At 38.6% G+C, this 20366-nt stretch overlaps 1 protein-coding gene across 3 annotated transcripts in view; it reads right to left on the bottom strand.

The window, feature by feature from the left end:
• Positions 1-424: 424 nt before the first annotated feature.
• The window catches only part of LOC135472362 (alpha-2-macroglobulin-like), a 43190-nt gene continuing 23248 nt past the window's right edge, over positions 425-20366 (bottom strand). For all 3 annotated transcript variants that reach the window (XM_064751833.1, XM_064751832.1, XM_064751831.1), the window contains 22 exons: positions 19513-19533; positions 16943-17078; positions 16005-16233; positions 14959-15105; positions 14222-14323; positions 13730-13781; positions 13212-13304; positions 12481-12657; positions 11540-11868; positions 11072-11231; positions 10457-10674; positions 9679-9894; positions 8192-8319; positions 7769-7859; positions 7371-7445; positions 6758-6860; positions 5872-5935; positions 5093-5166; positions 3387-3424; positions 1930-2005; positions 1075-1215; positions 425-710 (listed from right to left, as the gene is read on the bottom strand). In XM_064751833.1, the coding sequence (XP_064607903.1) occupies positions 559-710; positions 1075-1215; positions 1930-2005; positions 3387-3424; positions 5093-5166; positions 5872-5935; positions 6758-6860; positions 7371-7445; positions 7769-7859; positions 8192-8319; positions 9679-9894; positions 10457-10674; positions 11072-11231; positions 11540-11868; positions 12481-12657; positions 13212-13304; positions 13730-13781; positions 14222-14323; positions 14959-15105; positions 16005-16233; positions 16943-17078; positions 19513-19533 (2822 nt within the window). In that variant the 3' untranslated portion in view covers positions 425-558. The remainder of the gene's footprint in view (positions 711-1074; positions 1216-1929; positions 2006-3386; positions 3425-5092; positions 5167-5871; positions 5936-6757; positions 6861-7370; positions 7446-7768; positions 7860-8191; positions 8320-9678; positions 9895-10456; positions 10675-11071; positions 11232-11539; positions 11869-12480; positions 12658-13211; positions 13305-13729; positions 13782-14221; positions 14324-14958; positions 15106-16004; positions 16234-16942; positions 17079-19512; positions 19534-20366) is intronic.

The following is a 20366-nucleotide window of genomic DNA, read 5'->3' on the forward strand; positions in this document are numbered from 1 at the left end:
GACTGAGGCAAACTGACAAGAGGTCGGATTTCACCAGTTACTTGCGACCATTTGCCAGCTATCACTTTGTCGTTGCTGCTCTGGACATGCTGTCTATGGGGCCCTCCGTGGCTCAGTTGGTTAGCGCGTTAGCGCAGCGTAATGCCCCTGGAGCCTCTCATCAATGCGGTCGCTGTTAGGTGAAGTCCAGATCATGCTGGCTTCCTCTCTGGCCGTACGTGGGAACGTCTTGCAGCAATGGTCGTGGGTTTCCCCCGGGCCCTGCCCGGTTTCCTCCTACTATAACGCTAGCTGCCGTCGTATAAGTGATTCTTGAGTACGGCGTAAAACGTCAATCAAATAAATAACTCTCTACGTCTTTAATTATATTATAAAACACGTATAAGGATAGCTTTCATATGAATAAAAGCAACAAACAAATTCATATTGAAATGACTGCCTTTATTCCTTTGGGTACAAAGATCCAAATGCGATTGCGTACAAAGACACAATCGCATCAGTATCATTTCTTCGTTACATCTTAAGTAAATATTTCATCTTTTGCTAACTGCTATTCCTCTATTTACAACTACTTTTGGTGACGACACGCCGAACTTGTTTGTCTAAGCCTTTCATCAGCCGAACCACAGTCACACTTCCGTCCAGTCTCAGCGTTTTAGATGACTCATCAAATATATCCTTTGGTCCCAGCACGAACACCTTGATATCCTCTGTGGAGCAGAAAAAAACAGATAAAATGTTGCATGTAGGGCTGCGAATATTCCAAAAATCATACACAGACAATGACGATCAATACATGTCGTTTTCCTACATATAACTTTGCTTTTTATACAGAAGTTCAGAAGACATGTAGCTATTAAAATCAGAATAAACAACCGCCCTAGGGGGATAAAGCAATGCCTTAGAAATGGACATAACTATTAACTTACCATCAATACGATAACAACGTCTAGATAGGATAGCAGGCCGTGAATATTATCCTACCTTCGTAGGACTGAATATTATTTTAACATTATACAGCAGGCTATGAACATTATCTCAGATTTACGCAGCAGACAATGAATATTATCTTACCGTCGAGAGCATCACAGCTACATCCTTCAGGCAGTGCAAAGTTGGAGAATTTTTCGATCTCAACTTTCCCTGAAGCAGGTCGGAAATCCGATCGTATTTTTAGTTTGAAATCTCCTGTCCTTCCGGCCTGTGTCTTGTACGCTGAGGAGAAAGCATTTTGTGTAACGGTTAAGACAGAACTAAACCATACAAGTTAGCGTTAACCACTAACCATTTAAAAATGTAAATTTAAAATCCTGTGTTTGTTACCAAGATGTTAACGACCACACAGAGTGAGCCAGAATCAAGACTGAATCAATATTAGGCCACATAAGATGCCCGACAAATTTATCCATAAATGATGAATTAAAGAGCAAAATAAACAAAAAATATTTGACAGAATATTAATAACATATGAAGACACACAAAGAGGAATGACAGACCAGTGTATACTAATTGCACATTCACATGTCAAGACTCCGAAACAAGCTACAGTAACACATAAATCATATATGAAGATACACTAACAAGAATCATACAAAAATCACACTTCAGTACATACGAAAAAGACATAAGAGATACCAATACATATTAAAACGAAATGGTTCATGTCAATACAGGACAACAAGACAAACACTTTATCAATACAGGACAACAAGACAAACACCATATCAATACAGGACAAGACAAACACTAAATCAATACAAGACAACAAGACATACCACATATCAATACAAGACAACAAGACATATACGATATCAATACAGGACAACAAGACACACCATATATCAACACGACACAATACATACTATCTTGACTTTCACATGACAACACAGACAAACGCGACTAATCACATAATAGTATATATCAACATACCAACATCAGAAGAACAGATAAGATCTTCAAAATTATCGGGCCTGCTCTCTGGGCAGTAAGGACACCGGTTAACACCCTGGAGATAAAGCACGAATTAATGAAATATAATAATTTGTAAATCTTTTCTTAATCTATGCGTCGAGACGTTCGTATACGAGCCGGATACCAATATGAAAGCTCCAGATCAATAATCGCCAGGCCAATTCCCAAAACGGAGTCTTCCGAAAGGACTAAGAAAGTACGTAAAGTATGAAATTAAGACGGAATAATGCAAAGAGAAGCAGTCAACAGATTTCAATAATGAGAACTAAATAACTATAATCCATTCCTTTTAATGTATATAAACTATGGAATAAGAAATATATACATGTAGTTAGTTTTACACTGGTAGTTTAAAACAGACCCAGTTACAATTTCCAATTTATTCATTTATTTATTGGATTGGTGTTTTACCCTGTACTCAAGAATATTTCACTTATATGACGGCGGCCAGCATTATGGTGGGAGGAAACTGTTGCTGTTCGACCGTCCCACGTACGGCCGGATAGGTAGGTTGCACGAGCTGGACTTGAACTCACCGCGACTGCATTGCTGAGAGGCTCCCGGGTCATTTGCGTCGCGCTGGCACGCTAACCAATTTGGCCACGGAAACCCTTCAGTTTCCAATTCAGCGCTTTTATTTTAGATGCCAATACCGTGGACTACAGACTACAGAAACTCACCGGGAGTGCACTCCTTCTACACGTTAACTTCATTAAAATCCGTTATCCAGACTAGATACTTGGCATTTTAGCATGTCATCCATTTAGAGCTAATCCCTCCTGACGATAAGAATGTTACCTAAAACTTCCATTTCTAAATGACAATCTACCAGTTGGATGTGAAGAGATTTTCTGAGGATATACTAGAGCATATACAACGTGATACATTACTGAAATGTATATGCACTCTTCATCTGTTATACGTGAAACATTTCAGCAGAGACCAAAAATGTGACTTAGTCTTTTTATGTTCCAATCCTTCATACATTGAGATTCTGTAGGTGGACTAAGCACCCCCGAGCCTGGCCCGTTTGCAATTTTTAACATGTTTGTATCTTAAATATGATGGCAATACGGCATTTTGAACAATTGTACATCAGGTAATTTGCTACTGTTTAAACATTTACATAACCAGTTAGAATAAAACCTTAATTGAGGTAAATTGACAAGAGTCCGTATTTCACCCGTTACGTGTGACTATTTGCCACTTATCAAACTGTTGTTGCTGCTCTGGGTTTACCCTCTATGTTGTAAGTCTTTTATTATATTGACAGTTGCTGGCTAAGAATAAAACCAGGGAAGAATCCCGGTTTGGGAGTTCATGTGTTGCCACAGGCACGAACGTAATATGAATATTTGTTTTTGTAAAACTATAATGCAAACAATACTGTGTAAATAAATGTATAATTCACTTACTGTTACAACAGGTGATGCTTCATCAACCTTTGCAGTAGCTGAAAACAGACAAAAACAGTAATGATTTATTTCTGAAAAGTCACTGGTTTTCTTGTGCTTTAACTTGCTCGACATGAGTGAAAGAAGCAGTGAGTTTATGAAAAAGAACTTTTTGTGTGTTTTGCAGCCATTTTTTGCACTTTTTTTATAACAACAAGGGAGCAAAAAAAACGCAGGAATGTCAAAATATCTTTCAAAACATGAGAAACAATAGAAACAACTAAATGTCCACAGCATGATAGCATAACAGCATGGCGGCGTAAAACACCAATGAAATTAATACAATCAATCGAATAAATCAATCATAACAGCATGCTTTGGGTTTGATTTCATCTGACATTCTCACCTCCACTTAGATAGGGTTACCTGCAAATACTTAGTGAGACACATATTTTATGCCCCTCATATTTTAAAGCGTATATTATCTCTTCATCTATGAATTTATAAGTACACAGACTGATATCTAAATTAATATAAAACAGATTAAACAGATTTATGAGAACATAACAATTTTGTGACGATCGACTCAATGGGCCATTATCATCACAAAATGATAATCAATTTTAGTATATTTGGTTATATAAGTTGTTTTTTTATTCGATTACTACAAATTATAAAACTATGTCCATTCCGCGTTTCCGTAACTGCGTAATTTACAGGAAAAGTTACGAAAAAGTTATGTGAATGTGGACATTGTTCTCTAAGTAAAGAAAACTAAAATAAGAGTGTTTTTATTCCCTATCTACTATCACTTGTTTCTCATATTTGCCAAAATTACAACTCTATTTTCCTCATATGGTTACAAAGCCAAATAATATGCTTGGACATTAATGGCGTAAAACTGTATACTTATGATCTTTCATTGTATAACCTTCCCTGTACTTATAACGTTTTACTCTGCATCCTTGTTTCTCATTATGACAAATTCTGAGAATAGTACTATATAACCGTTCCAGTTACAGTGTGACTATGACGTTTGATTTTTTTCACTGGAATAGCGTTTCAATATCGGATACAAATTTGTGACTCTCTGTTGGAATCAATTAGCAAGCATAATAAACGCTACAGGTCAATTGAACGCAATAACAAATTCCAAAACAACAGTCAACACCAAACTAAGAAGAGGTATAAAATTTCGACGGAGTCATCTGAATAAGATTAGTAATTTTAATCAGTTTCCCATGACGACGGAAAGATTTATTTATTTGATTTGTGTTTAACGGATTTGCACGGTACTCAAGAATATTTCACTTATTCGTAAGTATATATATTTTATATAACTCAGTTGCGCTTCTATTGCGCAGCTGCTCCTATATCCAATGTTGTTCCTTAATCCAACACAATGCACAAAAATCATCTAAGATAGTCCTACATTCTGTAAATTAGGCACTAATATGCAGGGGAGCGTCATGCAAAGATCCTAGACATTCCACAGTCACCGGTTGTAAAATTTAGGAAACTTATTGAGAAGGCGTTTTATGGAATATCCTTGACGCACTGTTTCTTCTTGAGACCTGCAAATTCTATGATTGGCGGGATATGAAATGGCCATATGTTGGACCTATCCATGTATCCTTATTAAACAAAGGTTACTTAACAATGTCAAAATTCAAACTATCTCTCTTGTAGTGAGATCAGTGTGATGTCGACTTTGTACAAATACGTACCGTTAACTGGCTCCACTATTCCCCCTAGTGCTCCAGCTGCAAAATTACGTGGCCTTGGCAGCGCATCGAAGAAGCTGGTAAGACAAACAGAAAGCAATAAAGTCCGCATGCGCCTACGTGTAGGGAGAATTGTCGTACGTGTACAAATATGACGTCAGGACAGGCTGAACAAAAATATTGTGTCTAATAATATAAAACTCCAAAACACATGTCCAAATCTGGAGGCTTTATGTGTACGCTCCACTCAAAAATATGTCACTTATACTATCGCGGCCGACAATACGGTGGGGAAAACCCAAGATCATTTGCATGTTGCTGGCAGGCCTACTTACGTACGACCGGAACCAAGGCCGAGCAAGGCTAAAATTATACAGGTCAGAAGTAAAGGTGTGACCAGGGAACTTGGACACTCTTAAAATTGACCAGTTAAAAGAGCAGCTCAACTTTTATGGGCACGTGTATTAAACACTGGTTTCTGATATACTTTGCTTGTGGAGATGATAGGTCAGATGTTCCATGTCATATATTGTTGGACAAAGACTTTAACTGTCCAATTAACAACAGTTACCATGTTAATTGCACAATCTGGTTACCTGTGTACTTAAAATTCTGACTTTCCAATCAATAAAAATTAAATTCCTCTGATCTGCTTCAGACCACAATTAGGAAATCCTTACCTTATCGATCTTTTTCAATAAAAAATGATCATTTTTCTTTAACCAAATCTTCTCAACACTTAATCATTTGATTGAATAAATGAAAGATCCATTTATACTTACATCGGCCTCCATTGGAAAGTGTTGCATTGTGGCTCTATTTCGTAGGGACTTATCACGGAATAATCTGAAATTATTTGATCATGTTAACTTTTACATATTCACATATTCTCCAAAAACTCCATTTCACATCCAGCTATGGCGGAATATATTAAAGCAGATATGGGCGGAAGTCGAAGGTATGTCTCCCATTTAATCGTTTTGAAAAAAACCCATCACAACCTGGATACCTTATAGAACAAGAACTGTGCTGACAAAAAACCTAGGACGATTCCACTCCATTTGTGTTCAAACTTTAGTGGTGTCCAGTTACAAATTATGAGATCTAAGTCTAAACTTGTGACATGTAAATATTTATTTAAGACATTAAACGGCGTTATATTTTACCGGCTTTTATCTGTCATTCATTCTCTCTGTCAGAAAATGTTTTCAAAAGGTTATGCAGGGATTTGGATTAAAATTTTGCTCTAGCATCAATCCTTTACATTCAGATCCGGATCTCGAATTTTTAAGTGATTCTTTTTCTTGTATCCCATGTGAAAGAGCCCAGCAGAGTATCGTCCCTTTATCGGAACTCTCCATGCCGTTTTGTACATTTAGCCGTTTCGGGGGGTTGTCCTCTCGATATGCCTTCAAATTACACAATGGGTTATGTAGATTTTACAGGCTAGATTGAAAAGATGTTATAAGTTGCATCTATTGCTTCTCGCACAGCTAGCAAACAGCTGTCGCCCAAGGAGTATTTTTAACAAAAGAGCCAAAGGCATGAAACAAGCATACGAAAGAAATATTTCAGAAAGAAACTACAACTGGGTTGATAATGTAGGCCTACGTGCGTAACATGCATGTGTTACTCATATGTTAGGAACATCACGTAACAAAATGTTACCTGTTTCATAGTAATCATACACGTGGACTCTCCCAGGCTGGGTGTTATTCACCTCCAGTTCCCTGATCACTTCAAAGTACACACAGCTCTTCTGGGCGGAGATCTGAAGAAAAAAGATCAGCAAAGCAACGGTGATATCACTGTGTTTAATGTAATCAGAACAACATAAGTGTCGACTAGAAACATGTTCTTTGCCCATGCATTTTACTATGAATAAGTTAAACACATAGATACATTGACGTTTACCTTATTATATGGATATGATATACTACTAAGGTCCACCAGCAACCAGCGGATGGTTTAGGGTTTCCCCCGGGCTCTGCCCCGTTTCCTCCCACCACAATGCCGGCCGCCGTCTTATAAGTGGAATATTCTTGAGCACGGCGTAAAACACCAATCGAACAAACAAAAAAAAAAATAATAAACCACTAAAATACAACATCTGATGTATATGTGGATTGGGTGTATTGGTACTGCAAAAAGATTCCGGCAAATAAATCAACGAAGGCTCAGTTAAGTCAATTTGTTTTTCGTATCGGACTATTTAATTGGCGTAATCACGGACATTGACGTTAGTGTACATTTGATAAAATTTCAACACATGTAGTCTTACCTCGTCAAAGTAAAAGTTAACAACGTTATTATCAATCTCATATCTTTGTATACCCCAGAGTGGTAGCTTAACAAGCTGCAACAAAACAAAAATCCAAAACAAAATAAAAAGCAATAAAATATAATAATAACACGCTTCATTTCTATTATATGAAACATTTAATTTATTATTTAAACAGAGCACTTGTATTTTCACCATGATATTACAGAAATATATCTATCTATCATCATTCAGTAAATAAGTCTGGCTTTCTTCCAGCTTAAGGTAGCTAAAATTCGTAATTTAACACGTAACCCAGTCTTACTCTATGTTTATCTTCTTCCGTAAGGTAATTTTAGGAACTTATCGTTGCGATTACCTATATTTAAAAGATTACTTCCGTTTATAAGAACTCTTACGTCTTTTAAGGTTTTTTCATCAGGGATCCATCCAGTGACCATTTTAACCTCTATTATAGCCATGTTAGATACCTGACCCGACACAGTAAAACTGAAAATTAGAAAATAAATAACAACATATAGTTGTAAGACGGAAGAAAAAAAAACGCAACTTGAATTTAGAATTCTCAACATGCTGCAATTGTTTAATTTTAACCGATTCTAAACACCAGAAATTATGTACTTAAAATTAGTCGAAGTTGCATCAAAGTTAATTTAATCGCTTCACTGAATTTTTTCCCATAGGAGGTAATATCCTAATACATAATTAAAAAAAAAGTTGTCTAAGCCTCAAATGGCGTGATTAAGTAAGTTTATGTCTTGTTGACAATTGATAAATAATTTCTGATTTTACTTGTATGAATATCTACACAGCAGACATACCGTGTACAGATCTGCATTCTTTGTCTGTCGCAATTTGTTGGCTCCATTACCGACTGGAACATCTTAATGTCCAGTGTAAATGCAGGGTCTTTCGGAGTTTGCCCTTCGACGTTATAACGGGCGTTGGCCTGAAAAGTGCAAATGCATTCTTAGTTGTTAGCGACGAACATATCCCTGATGGTCAACTTTATACACTTACTGGATGATAGAGAGTTATTTATGTTTTGATTTATGTGAAGGTTTGTGCTAATCAATCTTTTAGAAATTGGCTGTACGATTAGTGACCACAAGCCACTCATATGACCTTTAGTATGGGGATTGTTCCATTTAAGTAGACGCTGTCTTGGTACTCCATCAAAATGAAAGAAAAAAAACAAAAAACAACAACATTAAAGTTCATCGGACATGGCACCTGACCTGTCAGTTTTACGGCTGATAACTGAATGCCATTATTCTCATGAGGGTGTATGTGAGTTCCAAGGCTTAGATCCTCTGTATAAATTGCAATAGTTTGATTTATTTATTTATTTGATTGGTGTTTTACGCCGTACTCAAGAGTATTTCACTTATACGACGGCAGCCAGCATTATAGTGGGAGGAAACCGGGCAGAGCCCAGGGAAAACCCACGACCATCCGCAGGTTGCTGCAAGACGTTCTCACGTACGGCCAGAGAGGAAGCCAGCATGAGCTGGACGAACTCACAGCGACCGCATTGGTAAGAGGCTCAAATACGCTAACCAACTATGCCACGGAGGCCCCTCGTTGTTTGAGGTTTGCACGTAATCTCTCTTCAAAGGAATTGGCCGAGACTTTATTAGCCTGATATGTCCATTGTAATTATTTGTTCATTAGATTGTTGTTTAACGCCATACTCAAGAAACCTTCACTTATGCGATGGTAGTCAGTTTTATGAGTGGAGGTTTAATAACCATCGATCTTTGGCAAGTTACTGGTGAACGAGTGATGCACAGATAGGCACACCATACTTGTGGAGGACAAGTTGTCTTCAACGAACATTAGATTGCTCAAACAGTGATATGAACGTCCCCGACCGCTTATTGTCATCAAGGCTGCACGGACACTTAGAGATATGTGCATTACAGTACTGAGGGATTTAAAGATTCGAATCTTTACTTCCGGAGATATGCTTTTATTAACATAAACCACTAACTGACCGGTCATCTCCAGTAGATTTGTGTTTGTATCTTGGCAACATAATTTAAGGTAAGTTTTAGTGCATATTTCGACGACGTGACCTTGAAGCAGGCAGGTGTCAGTGTGGGCGTATTTCTAGTGCTACATTACTGTAACGCCATTCCGAAAAAGTCAAACGCATACTGACACCAGGCCGAGCAGAACTTGACTTTCCCCCTTTTAATGAGCCCCAAGGGAGAAAGGGCAACAAAATTGCCATTCTGTATAAGTCTTAAATATGACCCTTCTCAGGACTGAACTCTAGAGCGATAAAAACTTAATAAAAACTCACCTGTATCATAGCACAACCGTCCCCGGAAGCTGATATTTTCACTTGCGTAGGCAGGGTGTCTATTCGCTGTCGTGTAGGAATGAGGCTGTCCGTGTCGCTCAGCTCTACTGTTACCAAGTCTTCCTCGTCGTCGGATACAGTGACAGCCATGTCCAAGCCGTCCGTGTATGCTATGGTACCGTATTCTGCCAATGCCTGAAGAGCCACGACTGTGTCCTGTTACAGAAAACTTGAGTACTTATTACACGATGAATGAAAATGATTACATATTGCCGTTATCACGAAAGCTATCTGCAGGGTATGGAGACACCCAGGAGCACTTTGATACATACTATTCAAAAGAGTATAGAAAATATTATACATAAATTTATGTGAATAACATCTTTAAATATTTAATGATCTTTGATTAATTGACCAGCTTAATTATCAAGGACTCTGAGTCATAAAACTGACTGACAAGTTCAATGCAAATTTCGAAACACACCTGAACCACATTCAGGTTGACGTTATGCAAAATGCCTCATTGTACTGGAGTGTTTTGATGATTATAATGCCACGTTGTGAACAGCCTAACTGTATTCCATTCTCAGTTACATTTGCACACTGACATATCTCTTACAATTTTGGCATAAGATAATTTTAAAAGTTTGCTTAATAAATAAAACATTCACCAAACCTGAAAAGACATTTTTCACATCTGTAATTTCATTATTGTCTCTGTTGAACCACTCTTTCTAATTGCGTGTGGTATATTTCTGTTATTTTTTGAATTACATACTTGCGTAGACGAAAATCCTCCGTAGGAATTCCTCTGTCTGGATAGCCATTGGACAATGGGCTGACCAATGATGATGCCTCCTTGTTGTTCACTGACGATAAGGGCCATGAGAGCGTAAGCGGTTATCTCAACCTCTGCGGAGTTGGCCGTGTAATACCACCACCATCTTGTCTGCGGTCTCTCGGGTTTGTCTGCCCTCTCCCAGTGCTGCTGACCCTCTGGAACAACAGAGTTCGTCAATATGTATACAACAGGAATTACATATACTTAAAGGCATACAGCATAGTGAGTAAAACAAGAGCAACGATGACAGTGTGACAGCTGAAAATAATAAATACAGCAATGAAATCCAGCAAATTTCTCAGACTCACAATGCAACTGCAAAGTAAATTAAACTGGTAACGTCAAATTCTGCATTGCGTAATGCACTCTGCATTGATGAAACAACTTGCAAGACCTGTTCTCATTTGCAGAAAAGTACAATATCTAACCCTATTATAACATCCAAGCGTCTGCCATTCGGATATATCTCGTAGACCATCTCAGACCTGTCCTCCTTACTAAGATACCTCTTACATAATGACACGTATTTTTGTCATTTCGACTGTCCATTACCTTCCTCTATCACGGTGTCCCGGAGTTTGCTCATCAGCTCGTGTCGGAATGGTAGCCCTTCGTCATAAAGGGTGAGAGCATATGCGGAGAGAGCGATGGTGTAGACGTCGTCGAACTCGTCGTTCATGATACACTTCACGGCTCCTTGTACCACTGGGTCCTATAGAGAGAATGAATGAAGGGATGAACGATTGATTGGAGTTTAACGTTACATTCGCGGTAGTTAAGCCATATCATGGTAATCCTACATAAAGCTTAGGAGACAATATTCTTTAGCAATGTTTGGCAAATTGGTTGGACCCCAGTGACAAAAATCAATTTATGGTCTGTCATGCGGTGTTACATGATGTTCAAATGGGTTCACTTGCCTTACCCAATATGACACAAGTCACACGTGGAAAAGTTCAATAGTATCATTATATATATATAATGATACTATTATACTTTATATATATATATATAACTCACCTGTGAGGCGGTGTCAGCCTCCAGCAAGGCAATCAGGATGTATGCCGTTAATGTCGAGTTTGCCTGTCCCTCCAAACCACCCTTTAAATAGGCACTGGTCTGTCCTATTTTAGGGAAGCATCCTGTCTCATTGTCCTGGGAGGACTTGAAGAAGTTGATACTTTGGTCCAAATCTTTCTGGTCTATGAAGATGTATGGGCGAGCTTTTGCCAGGGATTTGACGACAAATGCTGTAAGCCAGGAGCTGCCGGGCTGGCTGGAGCCATCCCTCTCGCCGAAGGCGCTGTAAGACCCATCCTTGTGGCGGTAGCGTAACTGCCGCTGATATCCTGTAAATAACAGGGTTGCTTTTGTACTGGAAGTCTTCAAAAAGTATAATAAGCTTCATAAAAATGCATAACCTCCATAACTATATAACACATACGTGTTACATGACCTTGGTATAGATACCTAAAACACTTTTCTCCAAACGTACAGACGATCGTCTCCTCGTCGATGAGGCCACAAGCTCGGATCCATCTCTCCCTGATTCGATTTATCACGTAGCAGCAGGTACCGGCGAATGCTCTTTGGCCTCTCCGTATACTTATTTATTTGACTGGTGTTTTACGCCGTACTTTCACTTATATCAGCATATAATATAATTTCATTTATTACGACGGCTTATTGTGGGAAGATACCGGCACATTTCCGTATAACAGATTGCCATAATGGACAATTCCATGACGTTGAATTAAAGTGTACATTTAATGTGTCTGTGTTCTTGGATCGTTCTGGCATTAAACTAACATTTAATGACATTTGTGAAATAAAATAAATATTGTTTATTTAATTTGAGGACCAGGCATCAAAGATCAGCAGTCCGACATTGTCATTACCGATTCAATGACTAAGGCAATATATCCTGTGGCAATTGCTGACCAGGATCTAGAAGAACTTACCTATCTTCATGTAATTGGTGGCCTTATCAGAAATTTCCTGAGTGAGTCGGTTTGTGCTGTACAGATATTCCATGACGTAGATGTTTGGAGTGAATGAAGCCATGTTCTGCTCACCACAACCATAAGGCATTTTCACCAGGTTGTCGAGGTTATTCAAAGCTGAGCCCATGAGGTCGCCTGCAAAAAGTCAACCGTGAACCACAATGCGCACCAATACTGCTGAAGATATCTGTCAGCACACGTCCACACAAATGGGATCTTATGTTCTGTATTTTAATGTGGATAGCTTATCTCTGGGAAGAAACTTATATAATAAGATAATATGATATATTCAGTATGCATTTTACTTTATTGGGTTTTACTGGATTCTCTTCAAGTACTCAGTGCTACTATTTTGTGAAAGAAACAAATAAGCAGAAGCTAAGCGTTAATAGGAAACCCGATGAAAACTATATCTGAAAGTACTTATGTTTTCACTTAATTAAATTAAATTAATGAAGTCAAAGACTTGTATTCTAAGGCAGGCTTAGGCTCGTAAATCTGAATGCCAGTGCACCTCTTCGACATTTGTTTTCTCTTGTACAACAAACGTAACAAGTGAATTTACTTGCTTTGTGTGACAAGATTTTGACTGAACTTTTTGTTTACCATTGGTTTATCTCTGAAGCCCATCGTAGCGCTCTAAATCAATTCTCATGAAGCTGACGCTTGCGCACCAAGGACAAACCTACCAATTACAGTGACATATCCTCGTGCAGAATCTAAGATGACATTGTCTGGAAGAAGCATGTCGATTTCTTCTACAGCTGTTTTAGCATCTTCACCTGCAAAATATTGAAGAAATCGGTTACTGTTTTGTACGGTTTAGTAAAAAGGTTGCGAACAACTGCTTGTTCGCGAATTACTGCAATCCCTTCGCAAGTACAAGTAAATATTACACAAAAACTGATTTATTAAGGTTTGTGAAAGCTTGTTCGCGAATTACTGCAAACCCTTCGCAAGTATAAATTACATGAATAATATTCCCTCTTCAAAGAAATACTGAAATAAATCGTGGTTTAGTAAATAGGAAATGACAACTCAGGGCCCATTTTTACAAAACTTAAGTCATATTTCTCGTAACGATTTTGTATACGACGTTGTATGAAGATCACGCCATCATACGGCGACGACAAATATTACGCAAAAACCGATTTATTAAGGTTTGTGAAAGTTGGTCCAGATTTGTAGCTGCTCAAATACACTTTACCTTTGGGACAGACAAAGATGCTCCTGGTGTACTCCTCTGGGATTCCTTCAGACTGAAGTAAACAGGAAGAAAAGTTAACTTTACTATCTGAATTGCTTTATTAAATTTTATTTCTTTACTTGATTGAAGTTTTACGCCGTACTCAAGACTATTTCACTACGTATTTTATCCGTGACATGCATTCATAGCTTTATACGTATATCAATTTGGAATGCAAAAGTCCTAGGGTTCTTGTGTGTTAAGTGGTAAAAACCTGATGTAACGTCAAAGTACAGTCAGAAAGGTCTACTGTCGAATATAATGTTTTAAATGCACTTTATCCGGTTGAAAAATTTTTTAAAACAAACAAACTGAATTATTTTCATACAGAGCTTTTAATGGTCTTCCATTTGGCATATACTTGATATTAATGTTTTCTTAATTATTAATGCATTTAAAGAAAAAAGAGAACAAACAAAAACAAACGAAAGTATTTGAATGAGAATGACTCACCTCCACAAGAAGTGGTCTGGTCAGGATATCTCTGACGCCGATTCCCTCAGTACTCATCACCAGGCTGTTACTACAGTATCCAGCATCCGTCACAGACCTGGCCTGAAAACATTAACATATACCAGTCACAAGGCGAAAAATGCAGCTAGACAAAGCTGAAGTGTTCAGTGTTTACCATTTATCATGTAAAAGTGTGTAGCTTATGATTACGTCCACAGAATCGCTGTCAGAAACCAGTGACGTCATAAGGCAAAGCCATATTCAGAGAGTTTATATCCCACGTTAAGTACGCAGCAATATGGTTTTCGGCCTTGATCTAATAGACCATAGAGCGAATCACACAAAACGATTGACGCAATTACTGCATTGAAACCAACAATTAATCAGAATCAGGGAACCAATGAAATATGCAAAACTTATGCATTGATCACTTAAGTTTTCGTACTTGAGGTCTTGAGGTTGAACGACGAGAAGCTGTACACAAACTCAAACTCAGGCAATGATTGCAGGAGTTATTGTACAGAAACGGAAGGGTAACCGACGGGCAGACAGGCTAACGAACATATCCAAATTAATACCCCTCAGTTTTCGCAAAAGCATGGTGTAAGAATTATCCCTCCGAAATATTTAAAGTATCAAGAAAATTTATTCCTCCAACCAATCTCAATCTTCGGAAGTCTGAAAACTTACCTCAGACTAGGGCTTAGGAAGAAAAGTATATTGGCAATATAACTTACATCAACGGTAATATTGACATCACCCAGAGTATTGGGAGTGATGAGGAATCTGTGTGTTTCCGAGTCTTGTCCGCACACACACAGCGTCACGCTGGACACACCCTCCAGCTCAAACTGACCCTTGGACACATCAAGGTCAAGCCGAATCTTAACAACAGAGAAAAAAATACAGGTTAGTTCATTTACGTGGCAGGTGATAAAACAAAAGGTATGGACTAATGTCTTCACAATTATGATGCAAAGGCTATTAGAATTTGGAAACTTTCGATTTCTTTCTATCGTGCTGAGAAAGTGGTGATTGGCGGGTTTTTGATTGAGTTTTCAAACGTCTGTGCTTTAGTTCTTCACATAACAGGATGATACTTCTGCATGACAGTCGTCCTGGGCATCTTGATGTTTTGAAACTGTTTGTTAAACTCCCGATTGATTCGGAATGACGGTTTAAATTAATCTGCCTTCTAACAATTAAGATAAAGATAATTAGACAACATCACATCTGAAAGCAATTTAGGGGAAATTTTGAGAAACTGATCTTCTCTGTATAGCCCTTACGGAAAAGTGAGTGAGTAAGTGAGTACTTTGGGTTAAACGTCGCACTTAACAATTTTTCAGTCATGTAACGACGAAGGAGTCCTTAGAGTGTATGTAATGTGCCTCCTTGTTGCAGGACGGATTTTCACCGCTCTATTAATCAAGTGCTCCTTCACTGAGACGACTTACCAAAGGCTAGTAAGTTGCCCCGCTCGAGCCATTATACTGCTACGGGTCCACCAGTCGTTGCATTATCCCCTTCGTGCTGAACACCAAGCGAGAAAGCTGCAACTTCCTCTTTTAAAGTCTTAGGTGTGACTCGACCCAGGTCTGACCGTGGATATACCGCTCTACCAACTGTGCTAACGGGGCCGCCCCCCCCCCCCCACTCCCTTACGGAAAACTCACACGAGATGGTTAACAAGTAGCAAACTTTTAACAAGCCACAAGACAGTATTTGTGGGTGGTAAACATATCCATACGACTACACATAAGCATATATGAAGTCTGCTTACGGCCAGACAGTCGGTGAGGTAGTTGAAGACTGTCACCGGTATTGGAATCCTCTCCCCTCTGATTACAGAATACGGCAACGTATAGGAGGCGAAGAATGGCTTGAAGGCCGTGACTTTAGCGGTACCGGACACCCCTAAGCCGGTTTTTGTGTTGGTGCATACTGTGCTGCCCACCCACTCTGTTATGGCGTCTGGGATGGGTTTCTTCAGGGTTAGCCTTCCATCATCACTGTAGTAACAAGAAACAGCAGAAATTGTTACCACAATAATGGTCAATTGTAAGACAAGGTTACCATGATAATGATTAATTCTACATGTATGATAACAAAAATCAGTAGAAAATCCTATTCCAGTAAGGAAGAATGGTAAAACACGATGGCGTCTGTATACCATTCGCACTAGTCACATGGCAACCATGGTAATGATCGACGGCAAAACATGATCAATATGCCATAATCGCTACAGTGACAAGTATCAGCCAAAAAAAGAGAGAAATAAATAACAACTGACAAACAGGATAATGACCAATGCTGAAACTAGGGTAATATGCCATCGTCGATTTATTTATTCGATGTTTTACGTCCTAATCAAGAATATTTTTCTTTGACAGCCCAGCATTATGATGAAATGAAACCTCTCAGAGCCCGGTCGAAACCCACGACCACCCGCCGGTTGTGCGGAGACTTTCCAACGTGCGGCCGCAGAAGCCAGCTTTCCTAATGATAGTAACAAAAATCAGCAGAAAATCCGACCATGAAAATGGTCAATGGTAAAAGAGAAATACAAAGTGTCCGCACATATATCGGGTATAGCAGGTAAACTTACATTAAAAAATAAAACTTTCAGATGAGATAGTGTTTATTTAGAATAAGTATGATTAGGTAACGTGAATATCATTATAAATCTATGAACTTCAACAAATAATCGTAAGTCCTTACCCGATTTTCTCAATGTCCCACAACCATGTTTCGGGAAAATAGGTCCTTGCCTTTGTCTCTTCGGCCTTCACTACGGTGTTTTCTCCAGGCGATTCAAACATCACGGCGTCTGTGGCTGTTCGAGCCACACCGGGGCCTTGTACAAGAAATGAGTTTTTAGGAAACACTTCACACTGATATTTTCATACCTAATATTGGGTTGGCTCGGATTTACCGTCATCTTTAACATCATTGCGGTCAGTGAACACAGGAGAGAAAATATCCAATTGTACCTTTACCTTCCAATTTTTACCTTTCGCGCTTTTTACAACCCTCGTGGTTATCTACACTCGTCATTGTCGAGGTTCACCATATAATCCCTGGAAGATGTACTATCATCTAGGCCACATAACGACACGTAGACGACACGTTAGCTGTTTCCAAACGAACTTTTAGGATCTGATACATTTCCAATACAGTTTGTAACAAACCCGAAATTCTAGAATTTATTTACAGACATGAAAGAATTTTTAGGTTCCGTGTACAAACATGCAAGTTCTATATTTCATGTACAGAAATGAAAGAAGTTCTAGATTTGATGTACAGAAATGAAAGAATCTCTAGATTTCATGTACAGCCATGCAAGACTTTCTAGATTTCATGTACAGACATGAAAGAATCTCTAGGTTTCATGTAAGACATGCCAGAAGTTCTAGATTTCATGTAGAGACGTGAAAAAAGTTCTGGATATCATGTACAGATATGAAAGAACTTCTGGATTTCATGTACAGACATGCAAGAAGTTTTAAATTCCATGTTCAGGTATGCAAGAAGTTTTAGATTCCATGTAGAGACATGCAAGAAGTTCTAGGTTCCATGTACGGACATGAAAGCAGGTTCAAGAAACAGACATGATAGAGCTCCAGCTGCCACTCACAGACATGATATATAGACATTACAGAAGCCGTGTGCTGTACATATATGCAAAATCTCAAGGTTCAAGATAGAGATACGACAGAGCTAAAGCTGCCACACACAGACATGCCATGCAGACAAATGATATCAGTTTCACAGAAACATGAATATGGCAAAGGTTCAATGTCTATTTGAGAACAGACAAGGCTAAAGGTTAAAGCTGAAGACAGCTCACTATAGCATGCAGGTGAGATCAGTGTCTGATCACAGTCATCAAAGACCAGATAAATACCTCACACATGCCAGGTGTTACAATGTGGTTCTATGATGATACACAGTACAGGGAGGTGAAGCAAGCCGTGTACCATTTTTACAAGCACGTCATACTTGGCTAGAAATTATTTTTTTAAACAAAGTTTTGAGGAAGTTACATCATGGGCGCAGCATTGTGCATGCGGTATTAATTCAATTCTGACGTAATTGTACAAACAATGATGACGTCACTAAACACGAGTCGTTATAATCTATCTACTGATAACCCTGAATTCAAAGCAGATTTTGATACACAGATATGCAGATTAGAGGGATAGATGTTGGTACATTGGGTGTACTGATGAGTTTGGATTTCTAATTTAGTGGAGTGCAAATCTTCATTACGGGTAATTGAAAACCTAAGACCGCCTTGTTAAAGCGCTCGATGTTCAGTACAGAAAATGTAATAATCATGCTGACGATGTGTTTATTTGTTGTGGTGATTTTCAAAAATGGACCGGGAAGCAGTAAGGATTAAGTGTGTAACTCATGATCATGTCATCAACATGGCCGGTGGCGTTACCCATCAGAACATTTCCCAGTTGGAGTTATTGAGGAATGCTGGCTATTAACATTGCAAAACATTAACATTTGAAAAAATAAATTAATATTTAATATAATATGATAAATATTCATACAATATTTAGAATATGACTCAATGGAATAAAGTGTTGGTTTCTTCAGAGCTGAACGATCTATGTCCAATGAGGTCGCAAGCTCGAATCCAGATCTCGCCGATTTGGCAGTGGATTGTCAAAAGGATTGTCAGGTACCTGGCGATGGGCGAGAGGCAGCAATTTACTCAGGGTCTCAGGTTTCTTGTACACAATGGCCTGACCTTCGTACCCGGTATAAGTAATGAGTTCTCGGTATAACCGAAATAGCTTAACGTGCAGAGATAAGTTTCTGCTCTGCAGTGGCGTGTTGTTGACCATCACTGCCACCAATAGCAAAATTTGTACAGAAATGTTGAACAAGGTCGAGGTCACTGTGGCCACGGTGATGAGGCTGGAAGTCATGTCAGAAAACACAAACATTCCGTCTCAACCTATGTCTCTAACAATACTTTATACACTTGCATTCTGTCCATCTAGACTATATGTCATATGGTTCTAACCAAAACCAGATTTTATTCATGAATTCTCGTTAAATAGATCCGCAAAGCCTAAATAAGCCTAAGTCCGTGTCACAGGTGCTAAAGGTCACTCTTGTCTATTAGCAGCAGTGATGTAAAGCGAAAGGTAGAGAGTGTCGCATGCGCTATACGGAGTTTGGCAGCTGACATAACTGGGAGTTACGCACTTTGGATTCATGGATGCTAAGAGGACATTATAAAAAAAGTGGGAGAAAATTATCTGGCTTACTCATGACAGCAATGGGTTGTCCTAGAAGAGAAAAACACAGAATCAGTTTAATAACGTAATTTTTTGGGGACCAACACATCGGAAAAAACGACCAGCAAAATCGGAATATGTGTAAAAGATAATTTGACAAGCTATAATACGAAATCGCTACCACCAAACATAAACTTCAACTAGCAGGACGTTAAAATATTTCAAAGAAAATCTAAAATGTGATAATGGCAACACGAGAGAAAAGAACTCGTTTGTATTTATTTGAATGGTCTGTTCTATGCCGTACATTGGCACTCAATATTATGTCAATGGTACAACGCCGGTCAGGAAAATAGACAAATAGGAAATTGAGCGGAAGTAAATACTTATATCTACCGAATGTATATCGATAGCCATATTGGAATCTCACACTTCAGACTAGACATGTCAACCATTATGAAAAAAGTCTTGTAACAGTGGACGCAGCTAACAACAGGCTGATACCAATAGCTTATCCTGAACCAATGGACAGGAACCCATCTCCTGCTTATGCATCACATATCATGAATATGTTGACTGACTGGGATGGTTTAACACCTTGACGGGGATCATGTTTATGGGTAGAGGAAACCGGAGTAAATCACCGACCTTCGCCAGGTAGCTGACAAACCTCCTGACTTAAAGCCACAGCTGAAACAGTGACAGCTGAAATAGAACACATGACCTCATTTGGGGATAGGCTTGACAGTCTCAGTGAACACTAACATCTCTGGCAACATCCCCACTGTCTTACAGAAGAAGCTTTATAATCATATGTACAAGCAGACTATCATAACCAAATACACATATACAGTGTATATATATATATATATGTATGTATATAT

Source organism: Liolophura sinensis, chromosome 8, assembly GCF_032854445.1.
Source record: "Liolophura sinensis isolate JHLJ2023 chromosome 8, CUHK_Ljap_v2, whole genome shotgun sequence".
Taxonomy (NCBI): Eukaryota; Metazoa; Mollusca; class Polyplacophora; order Chitonida; family Chitonidae; genus Liolophura; species Liolophura sinensis.